The 15170-nt window shown below is 37.5% G+C and overlaps 1 protein-coding gene across 2 annotated transcripts in view; it reads right to left on the bottom strand.

Annotated features, from left to right (window-relative positions):
* slc12a2 (solute carrier family 12 member 2) overlaps window positions 1–15170 on the bottom strand; it is a 72647-nt gene that overhangs the window by 20355 nt on the left and 37122 nt on the right. For both annotated transcript variants that reach the window (XM_048170355.1, XM_048170347.1), the window contains exons 2-13: window positions 9191–9310; window positions 7527–7602; window positions 7155–7250; window positions 3308–3447; window positions 3090–3200; window positions 2882–2990; window positions 2643–2767; window positions 2459–2543; window positions 2198–2367; window positions 1784–1891; window positions 1471–1594; window positions 1281–1382 (exon numbers count right to left, since the gene is read on the bottom strand). In XM_048170355.1, coding sequence (XP_048026312.1) covers window positions 1281–1382; window positions 1471–1594; window positions 1784–1891; window positions 2198–2367; window positions 2459–2543; window positions 2643–2767; window positions 2882–2990; window positions 3090–3200; window positions 3308–3447; window positions 7155–7250; window positions 7527–7602; window positions 9191–9310 — 1366 coding nt within the window. The remainder of the gene's footprint in view (window positions 1–1280; window positions 1383–1470; window positions 1595–1783; window positions 1892–2197; window positions 2368–2458; window positions 2544–2642; window positions 2768–2881; window positions 2991–3089; window positions 3201–3307; window positions 3448–7154; window positions 7251–7526; window positions 7603–9190; window positions 9311–15170) is intronic.

Here is a 15170-nt window from a genome sequence, read left to right on the forward strand (position 1 = left end):
GTTTCTTGAACACAGGACACATACTAGAGTAATGGGATTTAGTGGAGTCACGATTACCTTGTAATGCTACAGAAACTACATGACATAAAGGGTACAAAAGCTTTTTACATGGCATCTGTGAAATGTGTCGTGGGAAATCTACACGTACCCTTTATGTTCATGCAATTGTGTGCAGAGACTATATAGTGTCAGAAGTGAAGATATCTACCTGTTGGTCTTCTAGAGCTTTGGTATTGAGGGAAAAACAAACCTCTTTACACAAAGAATAAAGAAATGTGTAAAATTATATCCTCAAAAACAAGAAATACAGTCAATTACATGATGCCATTCAGAAATGAAAAGACTTTCATTTTCATTCAGATATAAAAGTTGAGTAACACACCTGTAAGAATGAAAACTCTCTACAGTACAACAAAAACATCTCCTTACATAGGAACTTTGCAAAGTTTTTTAAACACTGTGAGAAGCCCCTGATGAAAAGACCATATCACTGCATTTTCTCCATTTTTACAAATTGTGGTAGTGACTGCATTTATCCAGCTCAATCGTTCTACCCTTCTGCTAAAGTTAATTACTGTTAATCTTTTGGATATGGTCACATTAGATCTAACTAAGGCTAAATCTGAAAACTCATTTTACCTAGGACTTCATTCATGCAGTTATTTAATATTTATTGCAAATAATGATAAATCACATAAATCAAGGTTTTATAGACAATAATTTAGTAACAGTTTCAAATATATGCTAATATAAAAAAAACAAAACAAAAAACAAAAAAACATTGAGTTTCTGAGGTCGATCAACATTTGAATGTTAAAGCCATTATACAGTTCTGGCAAAATCAAAGAACAAACTGAAACTGGTGTGACATTTTAAACAAAAGTCAGGCCAAAAAGTTCTTGCCAAAGCAGAAACCAGAAAAATTACCTCCGGCTGTTTAACACCTTCGAACTACCACTGGTCTGTGGTGATTATGAAATAGGTAAGGGCCTTTATGCACCTAATTTCACTGACCCTTTATTGAAATAACAAAACTGTCAGTTTCAAGTCCCCTTCTTTAACTCATTCATGGAAAATGACAGATATTAAAATCTACTCTGCACATAACAAACCAAAGCAAAATTCCTCACATGTGTTAGAGGTTGAGATGTACCATACTGACACTAATGATATTTGAACACTCTGGTGTCTGTGGAGACATGACCCAGCATGTCTACAACATGAATTCATAACTCAACTGGTTCAGTTTTCCAACTCGTACAAATGGAAGAATGTCTTACCGGGGGAATTAGCCAGTGACGCGTGAAACACAGAAAAGTTGATGAGAGCGTATGATGCCAGGAAGAAATTGGAAATGATTGGGGCGATGACGTTCAACTCCGCTGGAGAAATGAAAAACATGTTCATTTCAGAGTGAGGTGACATCATCTTTGATGAATAAAACAGTTTGATTAGTTGATTTCTGCCTACCAATGAGAATGAAGGCCAAGGCAATGGCAAAGGTGAGTAGATATCCTCGCAAGGGCTCGTTGTTCTTGCCGTAGCCCTTCCCAAAAACAGTGATTCCAGGATAGATATTGTCTTTGCATAAAGCCTGAGGGAAATAGAAAAATCTATCAAATCAGCAAGACAAGTTCCAACATTACTGAGCTCATTCAAGCGCTGGAGTGAAACCACTCAACTGTACTTATACTAATGCTAACACACACTACTGTTAAGTCAAGATAGACTTCATGAAGATGAGTCGAAGATGAGTCGATGAAGCAGCAGATAAGACACTCACCTGGAACACTTTTGGGGCACTGACGAGAGACGCCAGGGCAGAGGAGAGGGTCGCAGAGAAGATCCCCGCTGTGATGAGGGGACTGAAGCCCGACACCACACTCATGACCTACAGCACAAGACATTCAGTCACCAATCCTTAATTCACAATCCTTTCAGTGTCTTTCTGTTCCAAATCTTAATGTGTTGAGTCTCAAATGCGGTTTATGTCCTTACTGAAATAGAACCCTCTAAGTGATTTTTAACGCTAACACATAGAGCACTAATTTTGGCCAAAGTCTGCTGTCTACCATGTGGAACAGACTTTGCAACATCAGTACATCTACAAGGCCTTAAAATGCTACTCTGGGAAATCACTAGGATTTGGAACAGAGTGATAATGTAGAAAAGGCCATGTCTGCTGTTGATGATGTACCTGGAAATCATTGTGAAGGCCAAACTTGCAGGAAGACTTTTCTCCCTCAACCGTAGGTCTGCAGGAAGTGAAGTCATAGCCGAACTTACAGGCCGCATCAGTGCAGTTTACAATACCACTGAGAGTAATGTTGCTCTCAAAACCTGTAGCATCCCGCACGATGCAAGCACCTTTCAACAAATCAATTAATATATCAGAAAAAAACTGATACAGTAGTACTTCATATGATATATATTTCTAACAGAAATATAGCAGGTTTACCTGCAGAAATGGCCACGCCAATGTACACGAGGCCCGTTATGAGAATAGCCAAAAGTGTTCCTTTTGGGATGGCCATTTGAGGGTCCTTAGAGAAATTAAACATTTACAGTGATCCTTGTCAGTGATGAACTGTGTATGTGACGAACAATAAATATGTGGTGAGGACATTAATGGCAACACTAACTGCTAGATCTCCTGAGATGTTGGCACCAGCCAAAATGCCTGTGGCCGCCGGGAAGAAGATGGAAAAAACTGAGAAAAATGTTTCTCCTCGAAAGTCTGGGCCAAAGTTATCCGCCAAGATGCCAGCTAAAAAGGTTAGATAATTATGTAGTTACGTTATATAAAAACAATGTGAATGATGAGCCACGACAAACCAGTTGAGAACCACTGGTCTAGATTAATTTAAGTGCGTATTCTTACTGTCATAGCTGAAGAAGCCAAATTTCTCCTTGGACTCAACAGGGATGAAGGAGCCAATAAAGTAATTGAAAATGGCAGTGATCAAAATGACCAAGAGAAAAATCTGAGCCTATGAAACAAAATCATGTTGACAAATCATGAATTAAAATGGTCAGCACTGGCTAATTTTCAGAGAAAATACACAATAAATACACAATAAATTTCCTGCCTTGGCCTCCCATTCCATTCCAGCCACTGAAATGCCAAGAAGCAGGATGACCGTAATGGTTCCAATGATTCTGACATCATTAATTTGATCAAACATGAGTGCTCCAGAATTCTAAAGACACAAACACATATGATTATTTTATCTACCATTCTATACACCATCATATTAAAGCAATAAATTATGAGCAATATATGACAGAATATAATTGTATCTCTTACTATGAGTAGCTCAACAACAGTTTCCGCAAAGCCCACGACGTACATGGCTACGGCCACAGCATTGGCAAAGGCAAAAATCAGACCAATGGAGCCTCCAAACTCTGGGCCCAAACTTCGAGATATTAAGTAATATGCTCCACCTGAAGAAAAGATTAAAACAGATCAACTTTCAGAAGACACAATTTAATGTTGACTTATTGGTTATCCTTTGCATTAGGAGAATTTTCAAAATATTCTGAAAATCATAACATTATGATTTCATGAATAGGTGCACATAAACACTTGCACAAAGTCATCAAGTTCAGTGCTAGGCCCAACATAAATTGCTTATTTAATTCTTTATTTTATTTCATCCAGCATCATTTGGCAACTTTGCCTACAATCTGTGCCCCCAAAACTCTGACAAATGCTACACAGACTTCCACAATTGTCTAATTCTAGCACTCCCCTTGTGTTTTTTGTAGTATAAACTGAGAAGAAGAGGAGACCCAGAACCAAACTCTGAGGTACCCCTATGGATAAGATCATAATGGGTTCAGTTACCAATAATAGTAGTACTCTCAGCTTTGTTTAAAACAACTTGCCATATTAAAACCAAATCTATAATTTTTTTTTTAGAAGTGAAAGAAAGAGAGAGAGAGAGAGAGAGAGAGAGAGAGAGAGAGAGAGAGAGAGAGAGAGAGAGAGAGAGAGAGAGAGAGAGAGAGAGAGAGAGAGAGAGAGAGAGAGAGAGAGAGAGAGAGAGAGAGAGAGAGAGAGAGAGAGAGAGAGAGAGAGAGACTTAAATAATGTATAACTCTAAAATGTGTGATTATCATCTGGTTCCAATTAGTGTTCGGTCATTTAATGATGAAAAAGACACTTGAGTGCTCACGCCGTGAGAGGCGAATATGAAAGGCTGAGCAGTGGCGGTATCTCATTCTCCACTGGCTAAAATAAAAATGCAGTTACAAGCCATGTATAATTTAAACTACCTTATTAAATAACTCCACTAACAGTAGCTTCTGTTCAGTTTGCATACTGCTGCTCTCCTTTTATTCACTTCTGAACTCTTCCCTCTCTTCATTAAAGCTCCAGGTGAAGGGTTGCCAGATATCACAGAAAAAAGCAAAACAAGCCCCTTAAAAACGCAATATAATAAACATACATGGTACCAGGGAAACAAATATAAACAATAAAACTAGTATTACCAATACCCTAAAACTTAAAAGGCAGGAAATGTAATTTATTATGAATAAAATAGTTAAGATGAGACTAGTTAATAGATAATAAAATTTAGGCATTATAAATTGCTTGAAGTAAAACAATAACATGAGATTGAAAAATAATAATTCAACAAAACTTTAAACTTTAATTACTTGTGAGTTTAATAACAGATGAGTTGTATTTAATATAAATCAACTGGGGGAAACAGTTTTTTTTTTTTCATATATTTTTATAGATTAGAATCAAATCTAAAATCAAATCTATGCATACAGTGAATCGAAATTCAATTCAAAATTGAGAATCAATTTTTAAATTGAATCATAACCCCAAGAATCAATTGTAAACGAATTGTGAGATTCCAAAAGATTCCCACCCCTATGAAAAAGCACAGATTGAGTATGAGCAAAGACTTGAGTGAGCATTTAAGATAGATCTTATTTATGAAAGAGTGTGTGGGGGAGGGTGTTTAATAAATTACTAGAATACCAGGGACGATTAGGCCTAATCTCAGATTAACGGCTACTCACCTCAGTGGCAGAGAGCATTAGCACATACATAAAATTAGAAAAATCTGCATACAATGCTGAAAAAGGAAATATGTCAAAAAGTAAATATTATGTCCTGTGAGTGTGGGAAAATGTGACAGCTAAATATCTATGAGTGACAGTGACAGCTAAATATCCATGAGCATCTCAAACAAACCCAATCCTACAAATACACACCCTCCCATGACTGGGTTAATAACTAATGCCTGAGGTGCTCATGGAAAAATATTGATTTCACTTACACACTGAAACAAAAATGTTATCTAGTGCCATCAGCCCTGTCTCTCAGATGGAGGCCTACAGAGTGGGTCAACTATCCATTTCTGACTTCCAGACTGCCAATGAACTGCTTGATCACCTGACAGAAAAACACTGAGATCTCAAAACACTATTGAATTTCCCCACATGCTGTGAGAATTGGAAGCGATTTGCCGTTTACCTTACTGTACCTTCTTCTGTCGTTACTTTAATGCCAGAACAGTTAGGTGTGTCGTCACACTCATGCACTCAGACTTAGTGAAGGAGTCTTAGTGAAAATAATTACATTAGAGACAATTAGCCAGGAGCTCAAAAAAAGACCACCAAAATGAGGAAAAACTCAGCTCTGAAGACCTGAGGAACAATAAAGGACTTTTCACATTACACTTGACCCTAGGTTATCATCGTTCTAAACCCTGCTTTTAACCCCAGATAAGGGAACATTGTACCCCTCTAATTTAGAAGTGGGGTTAGCACCACTTTTTACCTGGGGTTATGAAACCCTGCTCCGGAGCAATGCTAGAGCCTTTATGCAAGCATATTGCATTCTGCGTTTGTCCAATCAGTGACACCACAAATATGCAAATAAGGATGTTAACCCATTTAGGAATGTACAGTGTGACCAGCATAGTCAAGCTGTTCTCAAGCAAAACTGAGCTGGTTGTAGCTGGTCCACCAGCACTCCTGCTTCCTATGCTGGGACCAGCAAACCAGCATCCAGCATCCAATGCAGGTCCCAGCATACAAAAAACAAGGTATGTTTTGCAATGCTGGATTTTTCAGCAGGGTACATAGTAGGCCTGAACGATTTTGGAAAATAATTGCGATTATTTTTACCAATATCGATTGCGATTTAATATGCAATTATTTTTTAAGCTCTTTTTAAGCTTTTAAGCTTATTTTTTAAGAATCTTTAGGCACCTCGAATAATATATTATTAGATTAAACTTAGATTAAGCCAGGATTAGGCCTTAGTTTAATTAGGACAGCTAAGTAGCTTTTATAAACGTGTTTTAGAAAAAAAACATTAATGGTGTGCATCTTGAGACAAAACAATGGCACATGTCAGTGCAAGTTGCTTTCAGTTAAGACAGCTCAAATATTTATTTTAGTCTGGGACTATCTTAAGCCTTGTCAGTGAAACCAGGGGAAAAGCAGCACACGCAGTGCCGCTGCGCATCTGTGATTAATAACTAAGCTCAGAATCGATCCAGAATCATTAGAAAGAGAGAATATTTTCTACCATCTCTATTTTATAGTATGAACAACACCATATTAGATAGATTAAACAAACTGCACTTTTCTGTAGGCCAGGCATATTCGTAGCATGCCAAGCTGATGCTTCCTCTGCTTTACTGAAAATCATAACTATCTTTTATTGAACATACTACTCCAGAACACAAACAACAAAATGTGAACATTGCAAGGACAAGAAAAAGTCTCCTCTTTTCCATAATTTTTGTGATGTTGTGTCCGAAGAAGTGTCATCTGTCCAAAGATGAGCTTAACATGTCAACCCTCTTATAATTTGGGTAAATAATTAGTAAATTATTGATTATCAATATTTGGATGTTTACAGAAATATAAGCATTAAATTCACATTGTGTCATGATAGATTAGATGGTGTTCCTGGCCATAGGGGTATCTGATAAAGAAGGACTGGAGCTCAAAATGAAGATTAAAATTTATAGGCTATCATTTTGCACATGGTGAATAACTTAATCCAAACAAAAATCCATTCAAAGGGTCCCTGTGGTATAACTGAATTATCTATGATTTAAATTTGCGCAGTGTAAATGCACATTTCATTTTTTTTTTTTTTTTTTTTTATAAATTACCTCCTCGTACAAAGCCATTGGTTGCAATCGCAGAAGTCGAGCAGCCCGTGATGGTAGTCACAACAGTTGCCATAATAACAATGATGCAGGAGTACGCTGTGGAAATAAAAATGTGAAATGACAGTGAACATCTCTACCGACTCATCTTTAATCAAAGATAGCACTAAACACTAGCTGTTTGTCCGGCTTCATATTCAGTATATTTCCAGTGTTCTTTGGTACGGTGTCAGTAAAATGACAGCAGACCTCTCATAGCGCCTCACAGCAACATTCAGCATGTGCATGAGAAATGACAGCAGCTCGATGGAAAACACAAGAGTTTGCTTGTGAATTGAAGTGCTAATTCACATGGCCGACCAAAGTCAAACCTACCAATTCCAGCCTGGCCCACGATCCATGTCATTCGAATGAAGAGCATCACACCCCATATGTTTAACATGCAGCGCACCTGCACAGAGGAAGGATGCAGTTTAGACTCATGCTGACAAAAACATCAACGACCAAAGCCGTTTCTCAAATCTCGCCACGGCCCGGCGATGACATTCACCGGGACCAATGACCTCTGGACAGGAACCCATCCATGTTTGAAGGAAAGCTGCGGGTTAAGGTCTATCGACAGCATGTGTGGTGTCATGTCCATTACAACAGAAAAGAGTTATCACTGTTGCAGTAATACCCTTAAAGGAGAAATAAACCTTCCCAGACCTCCAGAGGCTTTAAAAGCACAAATATTTTATATTAAAGTGGTTTATTTTAATCTGTAAAGCATCTAAATTTTCTATCTTTATATATCTCTATCTTTATCTAAATCAGGGGTGGGGAACGTAGATCCTGGAGGGCCATTGTCCCCAACCCTGAAAAAAAAAAAAAAAAAAACCTCACCGGCCTGTAACTTTAGTAATCCTGAAGACTTTGATTAGCTTCAGGTGTTTAATTAGCTAAACTGCAGGACAATGGCCCTCCAGGATCAACGTTCCCCACCCCTGATCTAAATGAATCTATCTTTTAGTGGCGTGCCTGCCGTCCTAGGTGAATAAACTTCTGGTTACGTGTTGCTTTAATTTAATTTATTAACCTAATTTAAGGATTCTTACTGTAAGGATTCTTGTATCTGTGGGTGCGTTTGCTCTACGTACATAATGTCCCTTTCTGGTGTATCATGCCAAGGTTTTGTCTTTGTCTTGACAGCAAAGTTCAGAGATTATATATAACTTTACACAGATCAGTATGTGATTCTTTCACACTAGTCTCATGTGAACAATTTTTAAGTCTTGTGGTGATAGTAAACAGCACAAACTGTAATGTACTTTCACTGTAAGTGCCTTACTCTACCTACAATTTTTTTTATTTTTTTTTATTATTATTTTTAATTGAGGGAAGAGTTTAAATTTTTTTTCTGAGGTTATGGACATTACACAGCAAAGGCTGTCGAGTGAGAACCCGAAACAATCCTCTAAACACATTTGAACACATAACGTTTTCAAACATTGAATGAATTCCTGTCGTGGTTTGAAAGACACTTTGGATGAAAATGAATTTTCACTTGTCGACACTATGAGAAGCTGTTTGGTGTCAAATGTTAAGACTGGGAAGGTGAAAATGAGGACAATTTCAAGGACAAGGAAGACCTGTCAAAATATTGACCAAGAGACAAGAAGCAGAGCTGATCTGTGAACCATAAAGCTTTTACTGGATTCAAATAACCCCCCACTCATGTCAGAGAGTCTGTACTGAGCAAAGCCACAGCTTGTTGAGAGCATTAGCATAGTAAACAGTACAACAGCACAACAATTTAACATTCAGCCTCTAATATGAGTCTCTACAGGCAGCAGATATAGCAAACTAATAGAAAGACCAATTATCACCCACAGAAGAAAAATCTCACTCATCACCCACATTCCTTTCTTTGATTTTGAGTGGCTGCCATAATTCACAAGTCAAATGATGCTCTATTTCCAAAGTTTCATACATCTACAACTCGACTGACTTCTACTTTGGTGTTTGACTTGATAACTCATCTTAAGGCAAGTCCTTACCAGCACTCCTTTGATCCATCCGAACTTCACCACTCCTTTAGACTCGGACGCCTCTTTAGCCGCGGCCTCCTCAGCAGGGGTCAACTCTTCACCGTTAGCAAACCCATCCTCAAAAGGCTCCTGCAATCACAGATAAATACAAGCATTAATACATTTAATTGTGAAGACTTTTCTATGGAATACACTGATGAATCGCTCTAGAGGGGGGTGCACAAGTACTGCGGGGGGCGGGGCGCGGGGGGGGGGGGGGGGCGGGAGATCAGCAGAAAACAAACAAAATCAAAACAGAAAACAGCAATTGCAATGGCATTCAAGCGCGTGAATAGCGGTTGGCGCTCTGCCTTTATAAAGCAGCACTAAACGGCAATTCCACTGAATCGTTCTTCTTCAGTTTGTTGACTTGTTCAGATGGTGACAAGCCAGACATAGAAAAGCACCTGTTCAGCAGATGGCATCACAAGCTGCTATAGAGTACCTCAGGGATGACGTGTTTTTGTAGGCCAATCCGGAAGTTAGCGGCGCACGGGTTCCCTCGATCGAAGGCCTATGCATTTTTCAAATAGACTTTTGGAAAATTGCAAAAAATAAGCTGTGTGTTTAACAAAGGGTTATGACACTTACACGTCAAGATAATCTTTACAAGTTAACACAACATTTATACATTTTGAAGCCTAAATAAAGTCGTCACATATAAAAAGCTAACAGTAGGCTATAAACGGACTATAGCACACCATGTTCGCGGTTCAATGTCACCACCACCAACCTTCCTCAAACTTTATTTTAAAAAAAACTATAAAAAAAAAAAAAAAAAAAAAAAAAAAAAACACGCTCGTTGATTATGATCTGTGCTGTGTATGAATACTTATCCACTTTTTCATGAGAAATGCTGTCCAAATGTCCCATTTGTCATGATGACATCTAAAGTCCCCGCCAAAGGAAGTAGTCCCTTTTAGAAATTTGTTAGCAACCGCCGTTTAAGACACAAAGGTTATAAAAAAAAATTTAAAAAAATGAAGCTGGTTATAACCCACAAGCGATGGAAGTCCTAAAATGCTAAAAAACACGTCATACCTGAGGTACTCTATAGTGAACGCACCGCTCCGCTGCCGTGATGCAGGCGCTGTCAAAAGAGCTCACTGCAGCCATTGATTATTAGGGATGTGTATTGCCAAGAATCTGGTGATACGATATGCGTCACGATACAGGGGTTATGATGCGATATTGCAATATATTACGATACTGTAAGAAAGGAGATATATTGCGCGATTTTTTTTTTTTTTAATGTTCATTAAATGTCCTCATGTACTTTCACTAAAAGTTATTTTTCAATAATTTGATGACATTAAAAAGTGAAACTATTGCAGGTGTTTTTCAATTTAAATAAAAGGGGGGGGGGTAGATTTTTTTTTAAAGGTTTAAAGAGGGATGTGACCAAACAAGTTTGAGAACCACTGCTCTAGACCAAAGGTCTCCAACCCTGCTCCTGGAGAGCTACCTTACCTTAATTCAATTTATTAATTTAATTTAAAGATTATTACTGTAATTCCTGTAGCTTGTGCTGTGTGTAAGCTATTGCCCCATTGGAAAAACAAAAATGCACTGCATGATCAAACATTTAGGTAACAATTATATACACTTTTTGAAAAACGTCTTTAAAAAAAAAAAAAAAAAAAAAAAAAAAAAAAGAACTGCTTTATTAAATTGTTTAATTAAGGTTTATGTGTGTTAGTTTCCATGACAGAATTCAAGATAAATCTTCATTAATACTGGAGCTACCAGTTTGCCAAGTTTCAAATGATTGTTAAACAGCAAGCTCAAACTAAGCAAAATCAGCAGCCCTTCCAGCGCACCCAGTGTCCGAATTCATTTTTATTCACTACTTCATGTGGACTATATTAGTGGAGTAAATGTAGGGAATAGTGAATGAGGATATAGGGGGCGATTTTCAAACACAGACCACTTATCGTCCAATATCATATAATTTTCATTATAAAAATGGAGATGAAAATATTTGAAAATATGGTAACATTTTGGTACTGCTACCTTCAAGAAAAGTTTTTCTCATGTCATAGGGTTCATAATACTGTTGTCTAAAGAAGATATAATTATGTATAAGTTGCACTGATCCAAATGAAAATGAACTGTAAACATAAAAATACTCATGACTTCAAGACTAGATAAACCATAACATATATTCACCGCAACACAGTTATCCTTGTGTTTGTGAAAGGTCAAACACAGGAAGTGTCCCTCCTCCACAGAAACAATGCCATGACGAAGGCAGCTGCCCCATTACAGATCCTGGGATATAAATGACCCTGCATGGACATCCACACAAAGGCGGGGGAGACTTTACAATGACAATGTGTGAAGTTTACAACATCCTGTCCCAGCACAAAGCACTAGCAAACATAAAGCTTTGGTTTTGACTAGTTTGTGGAAAAAGCAAACATCAATTCGATGCAAATGCAAGAGCCGGGGGCCGTATTGACATCCATTAGATGAGGTTCAATGGGAGTGTTCCGTTCTAAAGACTACAGTACAGGGAGAATCTCTCATATCATCAGCGATGATAAAACTCCCAACAGAATGATCAGATGTGGGATTAGATTCGGGTCTCTCTCTCTTCACTCCACACCAGCACATTTCTTTAGGATATTCATTCCAGCTGGAAGGGCATGTGAAGCTTACGTCCTCTTACTTGTCCTTGACCAAATGAGTGCGTGTTGATGGGATTCATATGGGTAACATTGAGTGGTGATTATTGATGGCCAACAGCTTCAGGACATACTGTATTACACATGTAATGACTTGGGCTTCAGGACATACTGAATTAAACATTTTTCACGTCCACATAAAATCACCACAACCTTTAACTCTTGACGAATAACACTATCAATAAAAGATAATGTTGGTAATGATAATCAAAACACCATTCTACAACTAATAATGACAGCAAATAATGTGACCTAATTCACAGCAGAATCACTTAACAGGGTGCATAGTAAGAATGCTAATCTAGATCACTTTAGCAAGTCAATGTTGTAACTGTTCTGGAGCAGCCTGTAAATGTGTCCACTATGTTATACACCCTCAGCATTAAATATGGGAAGGAAAAGTGGACAATCAATATATCGACAAGGCATGTGAACTGGACAAGGAAAAAAGGTCTGCCGTTTTATGCAAGATGCATATACAAGAGACTTCACTCCACAGTCTCTCTCCACATCTCAACCAAGTTAGGAGAAGTTAATTGGCAACTATGCATTAGCTGTTACTACTGTAAAAACTGAGTATACATTTTAATAAAGGCTAAATGATGAAAATAAAAATTTCTGATAGACAACATCAACTCAGAATTGTCCAGGTAGAGCAAGAAAAACACTCAGAAGCAAGGCTGTAACCATTTTTTGAGCACAGTTGGAAAACAAACTATTGGGAGAAAGCCACAGCACACATCAGTTGGTTATTAAGTCAGACTGAACGGAAAGTTTGCATCAATTATTAGGGGTGTAACGGTTCAGATTACCCACGGTTCGGTTTTTATCACGGTTTAGGGTCACTGTTTTGGTACGGTTCAGTATGTGCTATGTTCAGGGGAAAAAGGACTGCTGTCAAAATAAAAGAAAAGAATAAGAACAAATAATCAAACTACAAGCAACAGCACAAATAAATACAATAGAGCAAGGATACAAATAATATAAACAGTGATTTTTAGGTTATTTAGGTATCTAACAGTACATTTCAGGTACAGAAATTGAATAAAGTAATCAAATGTAAAATAACATTGCATATAATGCTCAATGTATAAATTAAAGTTTAATCATTATTAAAAGTTACAAAAGCTATTCAGTCAAGAGCAGCGAGTGATTTCCTTGTCTTTTTTGTTTGATTAACATTAAAAACACAGACAGCAGGAATATTAGCCTTCTGTCACTTTAAGACAAAGCACTGATCCAGTACACCAATACTGCACACATGCATTGTCTTTCTCGACTGTTTACGTTCACTTAGAGTGCGTTTTCAAAAAGCTCCATTTTCGCAGGACAAAAACACCGTCTCAGTGTGGACCCCAGGTGACGATGGCATAAATGACTGGTCATATTAGAGCATACAGCACTCCTATTGAACAAGGTTATACAAAGAGTGACTGTTCTGTCCACATTTTTTTGATCATCTCTGTTGTAACATATTGGGAAGCCAGAATGCATATCCATCGACAGAGACATTAGTCAAACTCCATTTGTCTGTTTTACGCATTTTCATTTTCAACAAACCATATTATATATGCATCGTCAGTGCGTGCCAAACTGTGGGTGGAGAACGGTACGGTTAATTTTTTTTTTTTTTTTTTTTTTTTTTTTACAGAAAACTGTTACACCCCTATCAAGTATACATCTGTGATGTACCTGTGGCATGTGGCAAGGGCACCGGGGCGTCACTTGACCAATCTATCAATACGAGTACAGCGTCCAACAGGAGTTCAGCGGCAGCGGCACGGGGTTTTAGAGGGGGATACGGGCAGGAAATGAAAACGCTGCTTTGTTTGAGCTTTAGAGCTTTTCAACAGCTCGTCATGAATCAGCGAGGCTCAGTGAGGGGCACATGAAAGACTAGACAACACACACACACACACCCCAGCACTGTCCTCCAAGACAACAGTCCTGCTCAACTAACTTTCATACATACTAGAGCTGCACGATTCTGGATAAATTGAGAATCTTTTTTGTTTTTTTGTTTAAAACAGAGATCACAATTCTTCCGTGATTCTGAACAGACAACTAAACTAAATAACATGTTATTTACTAAGTTCTAACAAAATGTTAAACGCTACATTATATGTAAAAAATATATATTTTATTAAGTTGAATTAATAATGTTTCGTAGACATTTAATAGCCAAATCGTTGTCGTTTAGAAATAAGCGGGTGTTTGAATTGAGATCATGATTCTTTTAGCCATGACCAGTGCAGCTCTAATACATACCAATACAGATTGCATCTTCTGTGTGTTGAACCGCTGTGGAACCGATGAAAGAATTCTGATTTATTATTTTGTCACACACTTTCATAATGTGATGAGAGAAACAGGATATTCAATGAAAACCACAAAAAGTATAGCATACAATTCAATGTCTTTTAAGATAAGGTGATTTAATGTCAGGCGAAAAAAAACAGCTGTAAACAAGTTGTAACTTATGAAGTGTGATATAACATGAACTGATTAATCATTCAAGACCAGGGACGTGAATTTAAAAAGTAAAGAGAGACATTTTTACATCATAGTGACCTAACCGAGACCTATACCATGTCTAATAACTCTAAACACCTCATGAGCTGTAATTTGTCAAGTTCTGCCCTAACTAACCTGGTGTTTACTGAAATGAAAATCAAGAGATTACAACCATTAGATTAGAATTAGAATTAGAATTAGTCTATGTAAAACAACATTAAATAAGTCATTTTGGACATGCTTGTGATAGTTACAAAATTCAGTCTAATTTATTATGCAATTGATTTATTACCTTTTCAAGTAGACTGAACCACATCTACATTAAATCTGTATGAACAAACCGTAGTGAATAGTTAAGTTGTTAATCTGGATGAAATCTAAAGCATGCATCTCTCACCTCCAGGTGCTGTTCTAACAAATCACTGGCCCTGCGTTCTAGCAGTGGCCCCTATGTCACGCTTCACAGAGAGAGCACAGAGGCTTAAAGAAAATAAAACAGCTCTCCTGTCAACTGCAGTTTACAATGAAAAAAAATAGCCAACATTTGTTGAACTTTAGGCATCCATGTTTTTTGTTGTTTTTTTATAGCAAATCAGCAAAACATTACTATGTTTATTAGAGTCAATCAATCATCACAAGGTAGGAAAAGTGTGAGTGACTCCCGTTGGGCTATTAATTCCCACATTTATAAAGTGGTCATTACTCTCAAAATGTAACATTGTGTACACATCCAATAAAAAAAATAAAAT

Source organism: Megalobrama amblycephala, linkage group LG2 (genome assembly GCF_018812025.1).
Source record: "Megalobrama amblycephala isolate DHTTF-2021 linkage group LG2, ASM1881202v1, whole genome shotgun sequence".
NCBI lineage: Eukaryota > Metazoa > Chordata > Actinopteri > Cypriniformes > Xenocyprididae > Megalobrama > Megalobrama amblycephala.